Here is a 24,796-nt window from a genome sequence, read left to right on the forward strand (position 1 = left end):
CAATATAAACGTATTAAGAACTTTTTTATGTCGTTCATTAATTCGGGTTTTAAATTGAGTAATTAATTCTTTAGTAAATTAATTATTCACTATTTCTAAATTATTTATAACAAATTGTATTATACATCAAGCTCTTTCAACGTTGCCGAATCTTTGCTTAGTAAAGTGGTCTTGGAGAGTTACACAATAAAGGGAATCTGTCCAAAGTTTGAAGTTTGATATCTTGTCAGTGAACGTGGCTAATTTGAAGTCAGACAGTGCATGATGACGCATTTACAAATACGCAAAAAGTTAATTACCATGTTAGACAAAAATGTTCAACGATGTTCAAAATCATGTATAAGACGAACTCCATGCTTTTCTTGCAACAAAACGTTAGTTGGCAATATTTGTGTTTATCATTCGATTTATTAAATAGTACGCGGTTAATAACATCACTTATATACATATATTTTAAGATCATGGCCTTCATCTATTTCAATGTAATCATTATAAATGTCATCCTCAATATCACTTTCGACGACCGTTTCAAAATCACATTCTCCATCACATTCAACTCCACTTTAATCTAAGTTAAAATTTTGATTATTAATTGCGATTCTTCTAATATTTCGCCAGCTAAATAACAAATATTTTATTCCGTACCTTTTATTATCATTGGTTCAAGTCCTAAGTTAAAAAATTTTAAAGATTTGTTTTTAGAATTGTAACATCTTGCAGTAATATTTATATATTTATAGAAGGAGCTATCGGAACACTCATCTACAGTGATCGAAAATCCCTTTGTCTTAAGTTATTTGTCGAATTTCAGAAACAATACAATTTTTGTGAGTCATTATTACTTATTTAAATTTGAAATTATGAAAAATTTTAAGCAATTTAATAAATTTAAATATATATGTATGAACATTTATTCGTTTTATTCGATTATTCTACATAAAATTGTTCGAATTATTCGTTATTCGAAAATGGTAATTTTTAAATTGTTCGAATAATTATTCGATTAATCGAACGATCATTAGTCGAATGAATATCCTAGTAATAACTACTTTTTTTTTAAAAAAAAAAAAAAAAAAAAAAAAGTGGAAAATTTGTTAACTATATATGGCCCTTGAGGTCAGTTATAATTGTATAATAATAAATAAATAATATGCTACGATAAGATGTTAGGGAAGTTCATTTACTTAATCGAAATACAAAAATTGTGTTGTAGAAAAGTTGTTCCTTTTATTTTTTATGTTCATAATGGCTCTTAGTATAATCCAATGGAATATGAATGGATATTTGAATAACTTTCATGAAAAAACATATAATCCAAAAATCATATCAATTCAAAAAACACACCTCCATTCCTTAATTAACATTCCAATACTGTTGGTAATTGAAAATCTGGCAACTTTCTAATTCTTGATGTAATACATCCTTGATGCAACCCTGTTCTAAGTTACTACGTTTTTTATACAAACCTCATCTTACTTCCTTTTTATACATTCTTAAATAAACTTGTCTTATTCCTTTTACACATTGTTCCGAAATCAAGTTGTTTTATTATAACATCCCAACAGGTTATGGGGCCAGAGCTTGATTAAACAAGTGAAAAGGAACTGAAATTAAGTAATTTAAATTTATTTTTTGGATATGTCGATCTCCACGGCTTTTAACGTTGAAAAGCTAATTGGGCGAGAAAACTACGCCACATGGTCGTTTGCAGTCAAAAGCTTGCTGCAACATGAGGAACTCTGGGACACCGTAGAAGGTATATATATATCCATCAACCGGGATGGATGCGCGAGTAGACAAAATAAATTATGTGCACATCGAAGATGCAAATACTTCCCATGAAGTGTCGAATAAGTTGAAAGCGGCTTTTCAGGATTCTGGCCTTACAAGGAGGGTTGGATTGTTGCGGCAACTAATCAACACAAGTTTTTCTAGTTCTGATTCGATTGAAGATTACGTAAGTAAAATTGTGTCAACGGCACACAAATTAAAAGAAGTGGGTATACCAGTGAGCGATGAATGGATTGGAACACTATTGCTAGCAGGCTTTCCTGAGGAATATGCTACCATGATAATGGGCATTGAAAGCTCTGGTGTCAAAATATCTTGTGATTCCATCAAAACAAAGTTACTTCAGGACATCAAGACACCGACAACAAGTGGTACTTTGTTCGCTAAAATGAAAAAGAAGACAGACCCAAAAAAGGGGTTTCGTTGTTTTAATTGCAACAAATACGGTCACAAGGCAGCCGACTGTCGTTCTAATCAAAATAAAAAACAAAACAGAGAAGTTGGTTTTTGTACGGTGTTTGCAGCTGTTGCAATAAACAGAACAGACTGGTTTATCGATTCTGGTGCCAGTTTACACATGTCCATGAGAAAGGACTGGTTCAATAAAATAGACGAATCTCATGTAAAAGAGATCTTTGTGGCAAATAAACAAAAACTTAAAGTTGAAGGGGTTGGTGATCACAATGTCCGTAAAAATTAAAAAGGTGAAGTAGTACAAGTAAAATACATGAGGTCTAATACATTCCGGACTTAACTGTGAATCTGTTGTCAGTGAGTCAAATTATGAAAAGAGATCTTACTGTTCAATTTGTCAAAAACAAATGCTCAATTAAGAAGGATGGGCAGATCATCGCAACAGCGTTCCTTGAGGACAATATGTTTAAATTGAACAACACAAACCAGCTGTGCATGGTTGCTACACAAGGTGACATTCAATTGTGGCATGAGCGTATGGGTCATCTTAATTTTTCTGATTTGAAAAAAACAAAAGAGTTAGTAACAGGAATGCAATTTCAAGAAAAAAACTCCGAAAGCTGTGTATCAAAGGAATAATGGCCAAAAGCCCATTCTACTCTTCAGAAACTCAAAGCACTGATTTACTTCAATTGGTTCATTCGGATCTTTGCGGCCCTATGGAGGAGGTTTCAATAGCCAAAGCTAAGTATTTTATATCATTTATAGATGATTTTTCGCGTAAAGTTTTTATTTATACCTTGCAGACCAAAACGGATGTACCTGCATGTTTTGAAAAATTTAAAGCCAGAGTAGAGACAGAAACAGGTCGTAAAATAAAATGTCTGCATACAGATAATGGGACGGAGTACTGTAACAAGAGGCTTATGAGTATACTGGAGGCCAGTGGTATACAACACCAGACCACTGTGCCGTATTGCCCACAGCAAAACGGTGTCGCTGAGCGAATGAATCGCACGATAATTGAGCGCGCTCGTTGTATGATTTTAAACGCAGGTTTACCAAAGAAATTGTGGGCTGAAGCCGTTAATAATGCAGTATATCTCATTAACCGATCCGTTTGCTCTGCAATAAATAAAAACATACCGCAGGAAGTGTGGTCAGGTGTCAAACTTGATTTAAGCCATTTACGAGTTTTTGGCTCACGTGCTATCGCCTACATACCGGACGAAAAACGTCAAAAGTGGGATTTGTAGGCTATTGTGAAGACACTAAAGTATATCGGCTACTGAATCCAGAAGGATGGCGTCTAGTAAAAAGCCGGGACGTAAAATTCTTTGAAAATAATTTTCAATATAAAATCAAGGTGATAATGATTCAGTAGAGGTAAACATTGCAGAAACTTTGGTGAATTTTCGTTTAATCAAAGTAGTGATGTCTCTACAGTAGTTGAAGATCAATCGTCCGATTATGTACCAAATGAAACAGTCGACAGCGAAAGTGATACAGAATTGGCTGAAAATTAAACCACCATTGTACGTCGTTCAGAACGAACCCCAAGACCCATTAATAGACCTGACTACTATTCATATTCAGTGGAGGCAAATTCATATGATGATCCAGTAACTGTGCAAGAAGCCTTAAACAGAAATGATGCCGAAAACTGGAAGCAAGCTATAGAAAAGGAAATAAAGGCATTAATAGATAACCATACGTGGACGTTGGTAGACTTGCCCCTTGAAAAAAAGGCATTAAAAAGTAAATGGATATTTAAAACAAAAAATAATGAACTTGGGGAAATAATCAGATACAAAGCAAGACTGGTGGTAAAAGGTTGCGCACAGAAACCAGGAATTGATTATGAAGAAACATATTCACCAGTTGTGCGGTATACTTCAATAAGGTATTTATTTTCAATTGCATCACAGTTTGATCTAGACGTTGAGCAAATGGATGCAGTAACCGCATTCCTACAGGGTGATCTTTCAGAGGAAATATACATGGAACCCCCAGATGGCATCAACCTTAGTATAGAAAATAAAGTTTGTAAGCTAAACAAAGCCATTTATGGATTAAAGCAGGCAAGTCGTGAATGGAACCTCAAACTGAATCACGCCTTAAAGGAAACGGGTTTACAGCGGTCAAAGCTAGATCCATGTATTTATTTTCAAGTGTCTGATGATACAATATTTTTTATAGCAGTTTATGTCGACGATTTACTAATCTTCTCCAACAACAATTCGTTAAAGTCTAAGGTAAAAAATAGGCTACAAGAGCTATTCTTTATGAAGGATTTGGGGGAGGTTAGGAGCTGCGTTGGTTTCATATTACAAGAAGTCGCGAAAAAGGTGAAATACATATTGACCAATCAGCATACACAACGGAAATTTTAAATAAATTTAACATGTTCGATTGCAATCCCATTTCAACCCCCTTTGATATCAACGTAAAGCTGACAAATCCATCATCCGAAAGAAATCTACAGAGTTTTAAGAATATACCCTACCAAGAAGCTATAGGCAGTTTGCTATTTTTGGCGCAAGGAACTCGTCCGGATATTGCATTCGCCGTAAATTACCTTAGTAAATTCAACAACAATTTTGACAATTCGCACTGGGTGGCAGTTAAACGACTTTTTCGCTATCTCAAAGGCACTATCAATGTGGGAATTACTTATTCAAACAGCAATGGTTCTAAAATATATGGTTTTTGTGATGCGGACTATGCCAGTGACACAACAGATAGGCGATCCTGTACAGGATATGTGTTCTTACACAATGGTGCAATTAGTTGGTGTAGTAAACGCCAATCAACTGTGGCCCTCTCAACCATCGAAGCAGAATATATGGCCATGTCTTCAGCTGTTCAAGAAGCAGAATGGTTACGTCAGCTGCATAATAATATATGGAATGATTCCCAAACAAAGATAACTCTGTTTTGCGACAACAAAAGTGAATTAAGTTTGGCCAAAAGTGATGTGTACCATGGACGATCTAAACATATAGATGTTCGACATCATTTTTTGCGAGACAAAGTTATTGATGGACAACTTATATTGGAATATAAGGAGTCGGCTGAGATGGCAGCTGAGTTCTTAACGAAGCCAGTAGTCAAGGAAAAACACCTGAAATGTGCAAGGATGCTAGGACTTTCGATTCTATAGCTAGCTTTTAGTGGAGGTGTTGGTAATTGAAAATCTGGCAACTTTCTAATTCTTGATGTAATACATCCTTGATGCAACCCTGTTCTAAGTTTCTACGTTTTTTATACAAACCTCATCTTACTTCCTTTTTATACATTCTTAAATAAACATGTCTTATTCCTTTTACACATTATTCCGAAATCAAGTTGTTTTATTATAACATCCCAACAAATACCTCTTAACTTCAATATGTATGCTATCAACACATCAAATACTAGGTACGGCAGAGTTGCAATTCTTGTTCACAAAACTCTTCAACAAAAACAAGTTAATGTCAATAATGACTGATACAATTTGTATAGAAATAGTTTCAAAATTGCAGTTAAATGTTTTTAGTTCTTATATATCACCAGACTCCAATTTTTCTATTACAAACTTAGAGAACGTTTTCAATTGTAATACTTCATCAATAATAACAGGTGACTTCAATAGTCATCATAAAAACTGGGGATCGCATTATAATAGCCGTAAAGGAAATGTTCTGGTTAATTTTATAGACAATACAGATTTTGTTTTATTGAATAACAAATCTCCAACTCATCTCAATACACATGGTTCTTTCTCCCATATTGATTTAAGTTTCTGCTCTTCTAACTTGGTTCCCGAAAATACGTGGAAAACAGAAAGCAATCTTTGTGGTAGTGACCATTTCCCAATCATTATTTCACTTTTTCCCCAAACAATAATCCAAACTTCACTTGGAAAACCGAATTTTGTACTCAACTAGAACACCAAAAGCCTATATTTGATAACACCAATAAGGAAAACGCAAATATATGCAAGATAATACAACAATCTGCAAATATTTCAATACCACAATCCCAAAATAAACCAAGAAAAGTCCCCTGGTGGAACAATGATTTAAACGACCTGAAACGAGAAAAAAATATATTATGACTAGGGTTTTTAATTTCCCGACCTTTTTTGATTCTCGGAAATCGGGAAATATTTTTCTACATTCCCGGGTACCCGGCTATTCCCGAAATATATAATGATACTGTAAATTAGGAATATTATAGACAAATTTCATATAAAAACTTAGTGTTATAATTATTAAATATCAGGGCTTCGAATTACATAATGAAATTTGAGCTTAATTCACTAAAATCTTAATCCGTAATTTAAAAATGTTAGCCTTTAATTCCATAAATCCATTCCTAATATTTAATTTTTTAGATTCATTCCAAAGTCTTTGTTTAAACTGAATTAATTTTAAAGTTAATTAATAAAATATTTTATTCAAACTTTGAATGATTAAATTTTTGTTAAATCAAATCATTTACAAAATTAATTGAAAAAATCAGGGTTTAAAATTAGTTAAACGTTTTTTACATTCGACTACCGACTGCGCAATAAATATGAATCGTTTTCATATTCATGTGCACAAATACTGAAAATATACAAACTATAAACCAATGCCATATATGCACAAGCTTCATGGTGGAAATATTTGTGGCAGTTTTTCCAAAAATATTTTGCCTTACAAAATATTTTACGTTGCAAAATGATAATATTTCATTTTTAAAACATTTGCTGCCTAAATATATGTATATTTTTGGTTAGCAAAAACAAATGATTGCTTGTGTATAATATACAAAAAATTTACTACAAAAACATCATACATGCAAACAAATTGCAGCGTGAAAACCATAAACTGCAAACGATATGCGCAGTGAAAAATTCAAACAATGAGAATATGGAAGATGCTAAAAGTTGACTACCAAACCATACGAAGTGCAAAATAACATAGCATGAAGTCAAAGTCACTTTAGTGTCTCTTAGTAACCTATGGTGAAGTCACTTCAAATTGTTTTTGTACTGCACTTTATTTTACCTACCAGAAGCGTTGACTACTTTCGATCAGCAAAAACAATTTGAAGTGACTTCACCATAGGTTACTAAGAGACACTAAAGTGACTTTGACTTCATGCTATGTTACATGTGATATCAGTATACTTAAGCAAAAATAAAAATAAACTGTATGAGAATTATATTAACACAATTTGTAAAAAAAACAGTTTGTACGAATTACTCACAAAACGTTTAAAGTGACTACACTCTAGATTACTTAGATACACTTAAGTGACAATTGTCTTCACGCTAGATTACTTGGGATGCATAAAGTAACCATTTGTCTTCTCTCTGCACTACAAAGTGCACATACGTGTCAAATGACCAATATACATAAAATGGAGTCAGCCAAGTGATAAGACATTTGTGACAATTACTGTATTTAAGGGATACATTGACTACTTGCTTAACTGCTGGGAAATCTATCCTTTTTTAACCGCTTTACATACAAAATTATTTTTTTTTCTTAAAAATTTTTCTGGACTCCTATTACCACCAGCATGAATACATTTGAATTCGTATTAAAAAATCCAACAATCAATCAAAAAATTCAAGAATAATATCCTCCGCTAGCTATCCTTTGTCCAGAATCTTATTTAATGTATTTTCATTGCATTGCTATCTTTCACAATACTTACAAGTACATACCTCAAAAAATAAAACTTCTATTTTATTGCACTAAAATTGTTTATTAACACACATTTCAATACAATTTTTTATTTTGTACGCCCAAATCAACTTCATAGTTTTTTTCACATTTTTCTACTCAGTGACTATATGCGGCGAAATATTTCCATATATGTGGCGGAAATATTTTATAAATATACATTTTCGCTTTAAACATTTTTAACTTTGCACAATTTCGTATTTTACATTTTTCAACTTCGTATGGTTTGGCAGTCTACTTTTAGCATCTACTGCGCATATCGTTTGCAGTTTATGGGTTTCACGCTGCAATTTGTTTGCATGTATGATGTTTTTGTAGTAAATTTTTTGTATATTATACACAAGCAATTTCATTTGTTTTTGCTAACCAAAAATATACATATATTTAGGCAGCAAATGTTTTAAAAATGAAAAAATATAATTTTGTCTTGTAGCTGCAACGTAAAATATTTTGTAAGGCAAAATATTTCTGGAAAAACTGCCACAAATATTTCTACCATGAAGCTTGTGCATATATGGAATTCGTAAATAGTATTTATATTTTTACCCCTGTATTCATAAAAAAATCAATTTTAAGATTTAAAATACAATTTAGTTAAAACACTTTTTAGGCCTAAAATAGCATTGTTATAAATTCGTATTCATAATCAGCATTTTAAGTAAACAGTATTTTAATGTTTTTTTTTTTAAATTCTGTGATGGTAACATTATAACTTTTATGTGCCACTTCAATCATAGTGGAGCAAAATAATGAATATTAAATAATAAAATACTCGTACTATTTTTTTTTTCAATAATAAATAAAATTTTAAATTACAGATTAAACAATCAGCGAATAAAAACCGTTCCTATTTATATTAAGCTTAAAGTTATTAATATACAAACATTTTTATATATTTTTTTCAATTATTATTAAAAGTATTCGAATGACGAATATTCTGTGATTAAATAAACATCACTAATTTATGATTTGTTTTATTAATTTATTTTTATTGTCATTTTTTTTATTGTCAAAATCTAATGATTTTCTATGAGAAAACTCTTAAATTTAATGCCGGAGTGAATGTATTAGATTATGTGGACCATCGTCCACGAGGTTTACACATTTAATTACTACATGCCGTTACAGGTTAACAGTAAATGACAAAAATGTCTATAAAACTAACGTATGAACCTAATGTAGCTCACTGCCGGAGGAATATCTAACAAAATCATATATTATTATAATGGTAATTATTCCTCAGCGGAGTTAAAGTTATGTTATGCAATTGCAATATTATCGTCAATTATTGCAAATTTATAAAAATTTATCTTTAAATTCCTTCTTTTTAAGATAAAATGTAAAAAAGAATACCTTAAAATAGGGTCGAAGCAATTTTAAAATTCGTTTATTTAGAACATTTGAAATAGGTATTTTAAGCTAAAATACGTTTATGAATACAATTTTAAGGAATTTTGCTTAAAAATGCCTTAAAATGCTGTTTAAAATTTTTATGAATATAATGAAATATTTAAATATTTGTTGCAGTTTTCATGTAAAATTATGAAATATTTTGCAATTTTTTGACTAATATAGTAGTAATTTTGGAAAAAATTGTCTTAAAACTTTTTGTACTAGATTTTAATTGAAAAAAAAAATTTAATCATTTAATAAATTTTTGAAGCTATTTTGTTATGGATTTGAAGAAGAAATTTAAAGAAATTAGAATGATTCAATAAGAAATAAATTCTATAAATAATGAATTCTCTTTTTAAATTTTCATACGAAAAACCCCAAATAAATAATAAGCGATCTATTATTGCTAAGATAAATTTTCACTGTTTTATGGTGAAAAACAGAGTTCTAACTTGTTTTCTATGTATTTTCGTCAGTTTTTAATTCCCGGGATTCCCGACTAAAAATTCCTGGAATCGGGTAGTAAAAAATATGTAAAATTCCCGGGAAATTTGTACCGGGAATTCCCGGGATAAAAACCCTAATTATGTCATATATTCAAAAGAAATATGATCCAAGACAACCTCTTAAAATACGGAAGGGTTGGCATTCATTAAATCCTGACAGGGAAAGGGCCTGCTACATCCATCGCAATCCGCTCGAATGGCGCACCTGAGTTATACTGCTGAAGTTGTCCACGACTTCTTCTTACTGGGCCCTTCGCTGCTATGCATTGTGGACAATTGGCTACCCAATCGGCTACTGCTTGCTGACAACCCACCCAATAAAAACGTTGTTTTAGCTTCTCTAAGGTTTTTGTCACACCAAGATGACCACCATGAAACTCTTTCATGAAACTCTTTCATTACTTCGTTTATTTTAGATGCTTTGCAGTTTCGCTGAATATGACCAGTTTTTCCGCAGTTATAGCATTTGATGTTAGCTTTACCTTGCTTCTCATTTAAAGCCTCTAAAACTGCCTCTTTTATTTCACTGACTATATTTCTCTCATTTTCAGCTATAACCTCGATATTCCGCACCTTGCATATTTTCGGCTTAGACATTAATTTTGCTGTTTCTTGTGCCAACGCGAATGAAACGCCTCAATCTTGAAATGGTCCAATAACGGATGGTTTTCGTCTGGATATGTAAACTGCATCAAACGTTCGATTTCTGCCGCAAAGTCTTGTAGCGTCTCATTAGGTTTTTGTACTCTACCACGCAATTCCATTCGGTATATTTCCTTCATGTGTTCTCCACCATACTTACGTTGTAGATCATCCATTATGTCATCATAGCTATTTCTGTTACTTACTGGTACGCTTTCAAGAACTATTGCTGCGTTCCCTTTCAAGGCCAAAATCAATTCTATAGCTCTTTCTTCATTACTCCATACATTTCTCTTGGCTACTGTATCAAACTGGAACTTGAAAACATTAAATGGTGTGCTGCCATCAAGCCTTTATTCTACTCGATGTTTCTGAAATAATTCGCACCGGTCCGTCTTGGCATTGAAGATTATTAATTTTCATTTCCAGATCGAGAAATTTATTATCAACATCTTGGGATTGTTTTTCTAGGCCGCTCTCTAATTCGGACACCTTTTTGTCAACGACATCCACTCTGCTGTTAATAACCTCAGACATTTCCTGAATTTTTTCATCTGTAGCTCTAGAGGATTCTTGAAGTTTCGCTTCCATTTCAGCTAAGTGTTTGATAGATTCTTTGACTTCAGCTTTAACCTTAGCACGAAGTTTCTCATTGTCGGCAAGAAGTTTATCGTTGTTTACTTTAGAAGTTTCTTGAAGTTTCGTTTGTATTCCTTCCATATTTTCCATCATAGCCGCAAACATTGTGCTTAAATCCATGCTGCTTGTTGTTGAACGTATAGAAACTTCCATTTCTTCCTTATACTCGAATTCGTAAGCACCGATGTCAATATCACGCCGCTTGAATTCGTCTATCAGCCTCTTCTGCAATTCTGCCTTGTTACCTGCTGTTGGTAGCTCCAACTTACTCAATTCTTTCTTGAGTTGTTCAACTTTTAGTTCCTCAAACTTCATGCTTATTAATTTGCAATCCCACTTCTGACACCAATTGTTACGTTTTAACCTTTTCAAAACGTTTGGTTTATTTCCTTTAAACAAACCGGATACTTTTGATTGCAAATAAAAGCCGTTTAGTAGTTTGAAAATTGTAACAACTCTTTATTTATTTAAAATGTACAACAACAGAATTTAAATAGTCACTCAATGTTTTTTTATACACGTATATAAATTCTCAGAAATACAGACCCTTTAAATGTATACGAATTCACTTGAAAAATACAGCACACTTTAAGGCACTCAGTTGATGTTTATTCAAATAGCGTCTCTGATAAACTGTCTCACGACTGCAACCTCTGCCACTATTTATAACACTGCCATCTGCACTCTAGATAGTTCTTTAACTGTCAAAATTCGAATATTCTAGATCTTACTAATACATACGCCATCTGTGGTGTACTTTCTACAGTGTTCTTTAACTGAATATTCGAATTCGAATACAGCGTTGCCAACTTACGATCAAATCAACTGAAAGCTTTTATTTAATAATGCCCACAGATATGTTACAGTTTGCTATTACTGTTATTTGAAAGCATTATGCTACTTTTAAATCAGCCCTTAAAATCCGTATATTTGAATTCAAGTACAATTTCGTAACAATATGTTCATTGATTTACATGTATGCTGTTGTTGCTTGGGTCAGCTAGTAAATAAATAAAATTTTTTTGGCGTGGACAAAAAAGGTTATTAGTTAGGAAAATAATCCCATCAATTTGAGCCGAAAAGCATTTATAGACCATAGCGCCATATTTCGGAAAGAAATTTATATGGGGGCTAGGAGAAATTATGGGTCGATTCTTATAATTTTATTATAAAGAGAGTCCTTTTATCATAAAAATAATGAGTGTATAATTTTATGGTATTACCCAGCAAAAATGTTGTGAATTTTTGTAATGGCAACTAGTTACCACATACATTATTTTGTAATGAGTGGTGGTTACCCAGCACATTATTTTATTTACTAGAATAGGTACTTATTTTTATACAGGAAAACGGGAGGTTAGTGGTTCGCCACCAGCCAAAGCCATTCTGTTTTTTGTTCATATCATATTCATTTACATATATGTTGATGTTACCACTATTGTTAACTTACAATAAAATAACTCGTACATGCAGCTTAACACAAGCAAATAATGTGACTGTTCGATTCCCACACATTTTTTCTGGTTTTTTTTTGCTACATATTATTTTTTTAATTGAAACTACTTATATCGGTGCTGAATGTAAGTTCATTTTTAAGTAGGACCCATGCATTTTTTAAAATCTCGAACAAAAGATCCTAGTGTTTCAGTCAAATAATAAGTAGTTATCACTTTGCTCCTATATTACTTGCTGGCTTACTAGGTAAGTAAAGTTTTCGCTGGGTATCTGCAATATATTTTTCATTTCATTTATTTTTTATTTAATTTATTTACAGAAATAACAAAAAATATGTGAAAATTATAAATTTTTTTTAGGTTGTCTCACATTTTCGTTCATAACTTTGGTCCTACTGTACCGATTTTACGGTACAGGTAGGCGTGTGAGTATTTTGCACAGATCGACAGACGGACAGACATAGCTCAATCGTCTTAGAATTGCATAAGGATCAATAATATACTATATACTTTGTGGGGTCTTAGATGATTATTTCTCAATTTTACACACGGAATAACAAACATATATATATCCTCATTCTCCAAATATTTTGGCTACCTAAGTTTTGATATTTTTACTAACTAATGTCACTAAAATGTTTATAATCAATGACAACACAAAATTTATGTTTTGGCCAATGAAAATCAATTCTCGGCCACCGTGCGACGACTTGTATAATTTCTAAAACATTTTTTTACTGCACTATTTGAGAGCCAAAACTGGCCTATGAGCATTTTGCAGGCTATGTTATAAATACTTTATTTTATAGTTAAGATTCAACATACCGGAATGTTTATCTATTTCCTTCCATCTGAACGTGTTTTATATTCATAAATTTTTGTTTGTCCATTCGGCACAGCCAAATATAAAATTCGAAGTTGTTTTTTGTATAAAATGTATGTGTTGTTTTAATTAAAAAATTATAACCACTTTTTACCCATTTGCCTTTTTTTGCAAAGAATTTAGCTTTTTTGGAAGGGATTTGACAGAGCTTTGGGAAAACATGGAATCTCTGTAATGTCATCTAAACTCAGTGCTTCCTTAGCAGCCTTATCTGCTGCTTCGTTGCGATGGAATCCATAGTAACATAATCTCGCATCCAAAATTGGGAAGGTTAATAACGTCATCATAAACACCTTTGAGATTCTTTCTGATTGCTTTTATGGCACTAAGACTATCCGTGCAAATGATGGTTCTTTTCCGTTCCTGCGTTGCATAAATTATTGCCCGTTTCACTGCTGACATTTCCGCTACAAAAATACCAACATGATCCGGTAAGCGGTTGCTACAAATCAGTTTGTGTTGGATATTATCCAGACTCTCAACCATTGAATATGATGACTTGCCATTCTGGAATGACCCATCAGTAAATAATATCAATGCCGGTGAAAAAGCTGCAATTTTCTGTGTCAACATTTTCCTAAACTATACAGGATTTGTGTTGTCCTTTCTATAAAAAGAAAGGCCATCGTCAACCTTTACAATATTTGCAGAGGTGATTCGAGATGATGGCTTCGATGGTATTGAGATTTCAGATTGCCTTAGGAGCCGAATTATTCTTGCAATGGCAGTTCTACATATACTCGCAGAATTAATGCTTATCCAAAAGGTGTCATGTAACCCATCTCTAGTTGTAGTAATTGACCAAGGCGACTGAACATTTCTCCAGGAGAGACTGAACATCTGGAAAATTATCTTCAATTCTCAATAGATTCAATGGTGTAGCACGAAGTAAGCCAGAAGCAGCTCTATATCAGTTGTTAACAGCGGTATTTAGTTTGTTAATATTCTTCTTTGAAGTCCATCCATATAATGTGATACCATGTTGGAGAATGCCAATTGTAAGAGATCTACATATACCTAAGGCAGTGTCCATATGAGGTCCCTTACTACGGAAACATATAAGTTTCAAAAGATTATTTACCTTAGCAAGTTTGTTGGTTAGATACTTCACGTGGCTGTTCCATAGCAGGTTTTTAGTAAACAAAATTCCAAGTATCCTCAATTCGTCCGTAATATTTATGTTTGCATCCCGAATGCAGATGGATCCGTTATTACAATCACGTTTCCTGCAAAGTTATTCAGCAGGAATAACTGCACCTCTACTTTTAGCCCATTGTTGTATTATGCGATCAAGGTTGTTTAGATTCTCGTGTACCTCCTCCGATTTCCCAGAAGCAACACCGAAGATATTATCCGCATAGATACCGACATAGTCAATAACAGGTGAAAGCTGCAATGCCTTGATGAGAAAATTTGCATATATGTTATATAGTACTACCGATAGGGGAGACTCCTGCGGTACACCATTTTGAAGGCGGTATGACCTTGACAAAAAGCCGTCAACCTTCACTTTCATATTGCGATTCTCGAGAAAAGATTTCAGTAGTCTAATTATCTGCAAAGGCATCTTCCATTCGACAAGTTCCTGTAGTATGTATGTTATTATCACCCGGTCAAATGCCTTCTCAATGTCCTCCGACAAAACTAGAGTCTGCCTTCTATTCTTCAAATTAAGTCGTAATTTTTCCTCAAATTGATGACATATGCTATGTACTCCTCGCCTGGGTAAAAATGCGTGTTGGTTTACATTTATCAAAGAGGATAGGGCAAAAAATGGCACTAGGAAATCTCTATCCTTTCTGGCAAAGATGGGAAAGAGAGATCCTGGTTCATTAACTGCAAAGGAGAAGTACCTTCTCAAGAAACATAGACAGGATGTCGCTAGATTTGAAAGAATCTACGGCCCTGTAAGTGTACTCTTGGGGGAGTCTTCTCCTGTTGAGCAGCAAGTGGTAGCTGCTGTCGATCTGACTGACACCCAAAAGGGTATAAGGTCGACAGCTCCAACCACTAGCAGTGCGGTAAGAACTAAGGAGGGGGGCTCTTCTACCATCCTATAAATCTGTGTTTCGGCTAGAGCTGTGGATAGTAACAAGAAGCCACCCATAAAGGTGTCAGGGGCGAAGGGAGTAAAGAATCCTCCGGCCGATTCTCTTAAGGGTGCCCTTATGGGTAACATTAAGGGAAACGGATCCGTTGGTCCCCAAACCTCGTCATCAAAGGCACCAGGATGCAGCAAGGCTTCGGGGAATGCTGGTGTCTCTTAAGGGTACCCAAAAGGAGACCATTAAGAGGGCTAGATCTGGGACGACCAGCCTACCTCGTCAACAAAGAAGCTCAAGAAGTCCCTGAGTCAGGACGAATATCTTCAGACAGCGATAATTGATCGGAATGATCCGGATGGGAAGATCAGTACCGATCAATGGCAGCTGCTTGAGGCTAGACTCCTGGACGAGATGGCCTTCCATAGTGGTAGCTCTGAAGACGTATCCTTTAAAGGTGCTGACTGGGCTAAGGGAGTCAAGGTCATAAACTGCGGAAATAAAAATTCATTTGAATTCTTAAGGACCGTAGTTGGGAAACTTGGCGACCTTAATCCAGCCTTAAAACTTGAAGTGATACGAGCTTCAGAACTACCATTAAGGTCAATAGTGACAGTATGGATTCCTCCACCCGTAAGACCGGTGGAAACCATACTGGCACTATTGAAAAAACAGAATGTTGATCTCCCTATAGACCAATGGAAGGCGGTAGCCTCTATGGTGTGTAAGGAGAACAACGGGAGGGATTTCCGGTTCGCAGTGGATCGTAAATCCCTCGAGATTTTGGACAAGGTGAAAGGGGTTGTCAATTTTGGTTTTGGCACTGTCAGGTTTCGGTACTCGAAACATGACACTACCAAAGAGGCTGCTAGTGGTGCAGATAAACCTGTATCATTGTGAAGCGGCCTCAACAGAATTGGCAAACTTTCTCACCAAATCCCAGACCGACGTGGCCCTGATCCAAGAACCTTGGATTAATCAAAATAAGGTTTGCGGGTTAGGGATAGCGGGATACACGTTATTTATCCCGTCCACTGAGGACAAGGTAAGAACGTGTATCCTGGCAAGGAGAGAACTCAAACTAATAATTTCTGATTCCTTTAGGTGCGGTGACATCACTGTTGTGAATAGGGAAACCAGGGGTGAGCGGACGCTGACTTTGGCTTTGGTGTACATGCCGTATGATGCAGCAGATCCACCAGGCAATGAGGTGTTGGAGCTAACGGCGTATACAAAAAGGAGAGGTGCTATCCTGGTTATGGGATGTGATGCAAATGCTCATCACAGCCAATGGGGCAGTGCTGACATCAATAAAAGAGGTGAGTGTGTCTATGATTTCATAACTGTCAATAATCTAGTTATCTGTAACAAGGGCAACATGCCCACGTTTAAGAACAAAGATAGGCAGGCGGTTATAGACATGACCTTGACGAACCAAGATGATAATTTCGTTAGAGATTGGAGGGTATCCACTGACTGTTCCTTTTCGGATCATAGTAGGATTACCTTCACCTTGAATTTCAACTCGTCCTTAAGGGTACCATTTAGGGATCCTAGGCGGACAAACTGGGGAACCTTTTATGAAAAGGTACGTACTGGGTTTGAACAGTTTACTTTATGTGAACTGATACCACCCAATTTGGAAATAACGGTGAACAATTTCACCCGTTTATTAAATGAGAGCTTTGAGTCATCATGTCCAATGAAATTTCCCGGTAGGCGTAAACAGCCAAAATGGTGGACTAAGGAACTTCAAGTTCAGAGGTCGACGGTTAGGAAATCTTTTAATAGGGCAAAGCTCACAGGATTACAAGGAGACTGGAACAACTACAAGGTGTGCTTCAATAAATACAAGGGAGATCTGAAAAGAGCGAAGCGGATTTCATGGAGGAATTATTGTGAATCCGTTGATAGCGTCAATGAGATGTCAAGATTTCGGAGAATTTTATCCAAAGACCCAAAGGTCATAGGGTATATTCAGAGAGCTGATAACTCATGGACGGAATCCAGCTCGGAAACACTCTCCCTGCTTATGGAAACACATTTTCCTGGTTGTGAAGGTATAGGCACTAGGGCTGACGATCAGGGGGCTAACATGCCTGAGGGTACTAGTCATGACTCTAGACAAATTGAGGGAATAGTCACTAGGGAAAAACTAGCACTAGAAACTTAGCCTATCGTCTTTTCTTCTGAAGACATTAGAACGACTGATAGATCTACATCTAAGGAGCAATATAGATACCCATCTCATTAGCAACGCTCAACATGCCTACCTCAAGGGTAAGTCCGTTGAGAGTGCGCTTCATGAAGTGGTCGGTTGTATAGAGCACAGTCTGAAGCATAGGGAATATATTTTAGCTGCGTTTCTTGATATAGAAGGCGCCTTTAACAACATTAGGACAGAGGCAATTAGGAACTCGTTAGTAGAACTTGGGGTCAACGACTTCCTAGTGAGTTGGATAATCTTAATGCTGGAAAGCAGGATTATCAACTCAACCCTAGGGGACGATGTGATCAGAAGACGGGTTACCAGAGGTACACCACAAGGTGGAGTTCTTTCTCCTCTGCTGTGGTTACTGGCGGTTAATCCTATTCTCAGGACCTTCGAATCTAAGGGTAGGAAGATAGTCGCTTATGCGGATGACGTGGTGATCCTTATTAAGGGAAAATTTCTCTCAACTATCAGTGACATCATGCAGGAGTCGCTTGGCGATCTCTCGCCCTGGGCAAAGACTAACGGGCTGGGTGTAAACCCATCAAAGACAGAATTGGTGTTGTTTACTAGGAAGTATAAGGTAGAGAACTTCAAATTGCCGAAACTAGACGGCGTTGAGCTGAGTTTATCAGGGGGAGCCAAGTATTTAGGAACCTTCCTTGACAATAAACTGTCATGGAAAATAAATACGCAGGAAAGATTAAAAAGGGGCCTTAATGCCTACTATACATGTAGGAACTCAATTGGCAAGAACTGGGGCTTGCGACCTAGTATGGTTAATTGGATCTACACTTCTGTTGTTAGACCTATTATTACTTATGGTTGCACAGTGTGGTGGGAGGCAATGAGGAAACGTAGCTACAGGGCTATACTCAACAAGGCTCAAAGATGTGCATGTCTGGGTATCACAGGTGCCTTAGGCAGCACCCCGCAGGCGGCGTTGGATATAATCCTGAACCTACTACCCATTGAGAAATATGTTGAGAGTGTGGCAGCAAGGAACTTACTCAGACTATCAGTCTTCCTTGGTGAAACCCTTGCGGATAGGACACACTATGATACTGTATGAAGCAGGTCTTATAGGTCAGGGCATTATTCCATCTGGAATCTCTGACTATAAGGTCTCGACATTTAGCTTCCGTGCTTCACCCCCAATAGAATTCCCCACTAGGGATAAGTGGGTTGGATCCGATCAACTGTTTGATGGGTGCGCAGTTTTCACAGACGGTTCCAAAATGGATTCTGGTACAGGGGCCGGGGTTTATTTGGTCGACCAAGACATCAAGCGCTCATATAGACTCTCTAACGAGTGTAGCGTCTTCCGGCAGAGATCTTCGCGATCTGGAAAGCCACAGAGTTGATAGGGACACACATCAATAGGGGGGCTGTAGTGACGATATATGTAGACAGTCAGGCGGCACTGAAGGCCTTGGAATGTCATTTAGTACACTCCAACCTAGTAGAGGACTGTAGGAGAGCTCTGGAGGAGCTATTGGTACACTACTCAGTGAGATTGTGTTGGGTACCAGGGCACTGTGATATACAGGGTAATGAGGTAGCAGATGAACTTGATAGACATGGTTCTGATCTGGACCATGACACTAGGGAACGGGCTGTTAGACCACCCATTTGTCACTACTACAGGGTAATCTACGAAAGATTCCGGGACTATACGAATCAATCCTGGTGCAGTAGAACAGATTGCAAAGTGTCCAGGGCCTTATGGCCAAGACTGAATGCGAACGCGACTGGAACACTGATAGAGTTGGATAGGTACAATCTCAGGATTCTAGTAGGAGTGATAACCGGTCATTGCTCAATTGGAGCCTTTAAGGGTAAATGGGATAATGGCACACAGGACTTCTGTAGAGTATGTGGGGATGCAGAGGAGATAGAGACAGTAGAGCACATTATGTGCAACTGCCCTATGCTACAGGGTCACAGACTTAGATGGCTAGGAAATAGATTTCTGGACGAACTTGGTAGTGTTGCTGGCTGAAAACTAAGCAACATACTGGGTTTCATTAAGGGAATAGGGTGGCTATTTAAGGGGCGTTCTACGGCAAGTCCAAATCCTTAAAAAGACTTATCTTTCCTTTCTTTCTTCTTATTTTTAACAGACGGAATTTTGGACTTTTTTCTTACTCTAAGGCTATCATCTTTGTCTATCTCTATTGAAGGGAATCACAATGGACCTCAAGGTCTCCGAGTGGAAGTACACACAATGTACACCCCTTCCTAACCTAACCTACATTTATCTTATCCTTAGCAAATTTCAGAAATCGTCTTGATAGAATTTTCTCGAGAATCTTAGAGATGACTGGTATGAGAGAGATCGGGCGGTAGCCCTACAGCTGGTTTTGATCCTTACCAGGTTTAGGAATTGGAGATAGTGTTGCCGTTTTCCATTAATGTGGAAAATTTCCACTTGTGAGTATATCATAAAGATCACAGAGACGAGATTTTATCTCAACTGGGGCATTTTTTATCATCTCATAGGTAATTTTGTCAGTTCTCGGAGTTGAGCCCTTTGATGACCTTAAAACTTCGTTCATCTCACATACACCTATTCTACAAAGCGGTTAATTATACTATCAGGATATTTGAATCTAAAGGTAGGAAGGTAGTTGCCTATGCGGATGACGTTATGATCAAGGGAAAGTTTCATTCAACAATCACTGAAATCATGCTGGCAGCGCTAGGTTTTACACATCTGTTGTAAGACCCATTATTACTTACGGTTGTACAGTTTGGTGGGAGGCAATAAATAAAAGGAGTAGAGTTTATTTAGTAGAAATAGACATAAAAGTGTCATACAATCTCGCAGACTTAGCGATATGGAAAGCCACAGACTTGTTAATGGCACAAAATGAGATAGTGGCACACATTACTTTTGTAGATTTCGAGGATATCGATGGACTAGATACAGTATTAAAATTCTTGTGTAACTGTCTTAGAGTACAGTGTCTCCGACAAAAATGGATAGGAAATAGATTCTACGAGGTTATAGCTAGATGCGAAATAGGTAAGCTTCTAGAATTCTTCGGGAGAATCCCGGTCTATATTTATTTTCTATCCTTCATCATACTTCTTCCATTTTATTTCTTTCTTTTCCTGAATGGTATAACAATGAGTTTCCGAGTGGAAGTGTATTTTACAGTACACACCCCATCCAATCTAATCTAAACCTTCGTCATTTTTACCATCAATACCGAGTATTTGGATATGTGCCAACACAATAGTTTATTTTTTTATTGTATTTAACCGATCCCTATTGGGCCATATATGGTTAAAAGCTTTACAAGAAAATGTGTTATAATTCATTAATTTAAATGCCATAAAAAGTCTTACAATAAATTACATATAAATAGCTATGCAAATAAATAGTGTAATTCAATAAATTGACATTAACTACATATATAAAAAATAAAAAATCTTACAAAGAACTTTACAAATAATAAAAAATTGATTTTGGGCAATGAAAAAGAAAACATTTTAAGTGTCTAAATTACCATAACGTATTTTATTTTTATTAATGTTGAATTGTTGTTTTTTATTAATAATGAATTGTATGAATTGTATTTAATAATGAATTTAACTATGTATATAAAATGAATTATATGAATTGAATTATATATATTGAATTGTATAAAAGATTATAATTAGTTATAAGTGTAAATTCTGTTTCTTTATTTTCTTCTAATGAAAATCGCGATATTTTAATGAATTGTCAACACAGAATTAACATTGTATAATAAATCTATGTTAAACTTAACGTTGTGAAAAAAGCCTTCAAGGCATAAAACATAAAATAATAAAATTAAGTTTCAACACATCATCCAGAGGGTAAGCATCTCTTGCTAAAATAAAAATCTCCTTTTATTTAAAATTAATTCCTTTGTTTTTTTTTTATTATTTTCTCATTTCTTTTCCCAAGCACCAAATCCTCATCAACTTTATGTAATTTCTCATTGCTGAGAAATTATAAGTTGCAAAAATATTTATTTAAATTAATAAATATTTATTTAAACAATTTCCCCATTTGTACATTAAGATTATTAGGAAGTAGTAACCACCATTACACTTTCTGAAGAAACGTAAATTGAGGTTATTAACTTCGAAGCTTTCGACGCTATCATAACGACATCCAGGATGCCTTCACATTCGACGTCAACTGATTGTATAGAGCGAAAAAAAAGACCGAGACACAAATAATTAAAATTTATTTTTCAATATCTTTCGAATAAGAATTATCGACAATAATAGAATGTTGCAATAGCAACTATTTTGAATTTTACTATGTATTGGCAATTTGTTGTAATGCATATTTATTTTATTAACAATGATATTTTACAAAGTTAATTTATAAAATATGTTACTATAGCGCAATTTCTTGTAAATTTCTTGTAATGCATATATTCAAGCAATTAAGTTTAAATGTACACAATAATGGACATGGACCATAAGCGCGTATATCAGTATAAATTTCTTGTAATGCATATATTCAAGCAATTAAGTTTAAATGTACACAATAATGGAACTTACCTTTTCGATGTTTTTGTCGGATATTGCTTTTTTTTCTGGAAGCATATCTTTTGTCGCCATCAGCTACCCTACGTCGCTGGTATATAATATCTCTATACCATTGAGCCAAATAAAAGTGTCGAGCATAATCCCATATTAAATTTTCTTCTTGAGCATTAACTGCCAAAAAATCTAAAAGAATTTTTTGGAGAAATTCTGTCCTTTCCTCTTCAGGATCAAGTTTTATTTTGTTCTACAAAAAAAATAGGTTAATCACATGTCTTATGTTGGAATAGAAATATCCTACATTAATCATTGGAAGGTCACCTTCCCTTTCTTGTTCAACTTTTATAGATTTTATCATAGAGTCTATTATGTTAACTTTGCATCGAGATTCTACTGTATCTTTTCGTAATCGTGATGCGACTATTCCCAAATAATCTAGAGATACCAGACGAATACTTTGTTCTATAGTTTTATCTGAAACATATCGCACTAGCATCGTTCCCAATAGGGAAAGTAGTAATTCAGATGCGGGCCATTCAGGCTTGTTTACTGTTGACAATAAGTCATGTATAAAATTTTCAAAGAGTGGTCGAAAATCAGTTTCGTTTGAACGGGATTTACATTTGTTAAGAAAAGTTGTAAGAAAATTTCCTCCAATACTTATCGCCACATCATATTTTTTCAAAACAACAACATCGACGTTTGGTTTTTTGGATTTAGATACATCGTTTTGTTCATAATCTACTGACATTAAACTATCATTTGAGCACAGTGAATCTGGTAAAATTGTAGCGCATTGAATTAGCTGTAGAACTAAAGCAGTCACCATTTGAATGTTTCCTCCATTATTAGTTAATTTAAATGGACGAAGATTTCTTTTCGATGATGGTAAACGATCAATAGATGACAATATATCTCCAAGAATACTACTCCGAATTTTATCGTAATGTTCCTTTCGAAATATCTAAAAAAAAAGAGTAATCATTACAATACTGAATATTAAAAATAATGGAAGTGTTTAATTAGAATGTATGAATGTGTTTATTTTTAAGACAAATACTTAAATTAGTAGCACAATAATCAAAATTTAATACAAATTTACCCGTAAGTTTAGAAGATCTATGAAAACAAACACAAGCAGACGCCAAGGTAAACAACTTAATTAAATATTTGGATATCGGTCATGACAAAACAAAACTTTTCCTAGCATTTTTTTTTGCGATTCGATAACATTTTGATAACGAGCGTACGCAAAATAGAAGTCAACTTTGGCTGACAGTAGTGAAATGTAAAAATCTGCGAAATGGAACGGAATATTTAAAAACGATTATGTTATTTAAAACTAGTTGATCGCCCCGGCTTAGCCCGGTAGCATTTACTAATGTTAGTTCATTATTTATTTGCAAATAAAATATCTAAATTTGTAATGCATACTTTAGGGAGCTTTTTACAGTTGACTGGACTCATAAAAAATTTCCGAGTTTTACCCGGAATTTTTTTCTATTGAAAATTTCGAATCGAATAAAACAAAAATCAGCCAAATCGCTCCAGCCGTTCTCACGTGATGGCATTACATACATGGACCATTTCATTTTTATATATATAGAAGATGTGTATTAATGTAGGTCTCCATCCGGGACACTATAAATTATCTATATTGGTTTTTGTTTAATTGGCTTAAATACCGGTATCGAACGTACGATTTATCCATATGTTTTTATTATTATCACCATGCAATTGTCCACAAATATCTTAAAATTTCCTTAACAAACAAGTAAGAAAGTACGGTCGGTCAAAAGTACGGTCGGACCATATAATACCTACACTAGAGTATCCCTTATAAGCAAAACATTTTTTTTTTTGGGAATTTTGCATATATACATATATATAAAACTATTTTTTTTACTTGTATATGAGTTTTTGTCTTAGTAGGAAACCGTTAACCTATTCGCAGGTATGACCAAAAAAAAATGTATTTACTATATAATCGAGTAAAACCTAAGTATAAAATACCAAATCACAAAAAGATGAAATATAAAATAAACAATTCAGCACAACAGCTCTTTGTTTTGACTTGCTTTATTAACATCAACATAATTTTTAATATACATGTTATATACTTCAATGTCAATTTTTCTTTTACAAAGTTAAAATTTACAAAAAAAATTATGTACGCGGTTGCTTTTTCTTATAAAATTTAAAGTATTGCCATATTTATATGAAAAATTTTGAGGAATAAACATGTGATTTGACTGAAAAGTATGGCAATGCTAACAAAATTAATCCACTAGTGAGAAACTCAATCATTGGTTAAATCCCGGCAAAATATGTTTCAGGATTAATATAACAGCGTGTTAAGCTGAGTTTAACTGACAAGAAACTAGCTCTTAATGCATTTGGTGTAATTATATTTAGGACTGGAAATTTAGTATACAATTGTGTAACAGGTGTTAGATCACCGTTCGATTCCAGTGTGTTTGTTCTTGGTGGGCTATTTATACATAAAGGTAGGATCACACGATTGCCGTAATGCACCAATTATTGGTCTATTTTATACGTCATTCG

The 24,796-nt window shown here is 34.7% G+C and overlaps 1 protein-coding gene across 1 annotated transcript in view; it reads right to left on the reverse strand.

Moving 5' to 3' along the window:
- Nucleotides 1-24,796, reverse strand: part of Nipped-B (Nipped-B cohesin loading factor) — a 401,322-nt gene that overhangs the window by 260,597 nt on the left and 115,929 nt on the right. Inside the window, exons 10-11 of the mRNA XM_065500106.1 lie at nucleotides 22,533-23,195; nucleotides 22,247-22,478 (exon numbers count right to left, since the gene is read on the reverse strand). Of these exons, the coding sequence (XP_065356178.1) occupies nucleotides 22,247-22,478; nucleotides 22,533-23,195 (895 nt within the window). The remainder of the gene's footprint in view (nucleotides 1-22,246; nucleotides 22,479-22,532; nucleotides 23,196-24,796) is intronic.

This window comes from Calliphora vicina, chromosome 2 (assembly GCF_958450345.1).
Source record: "Calliphora vicina chromosome 2, idCalVici1.1, whole genome shotgun sequence".
NCBI lineage: Eukaryota > Metazoa > Arthropoda > Insecta > Diptera > Calliphoridae > Calliphora > Calliphora vicina.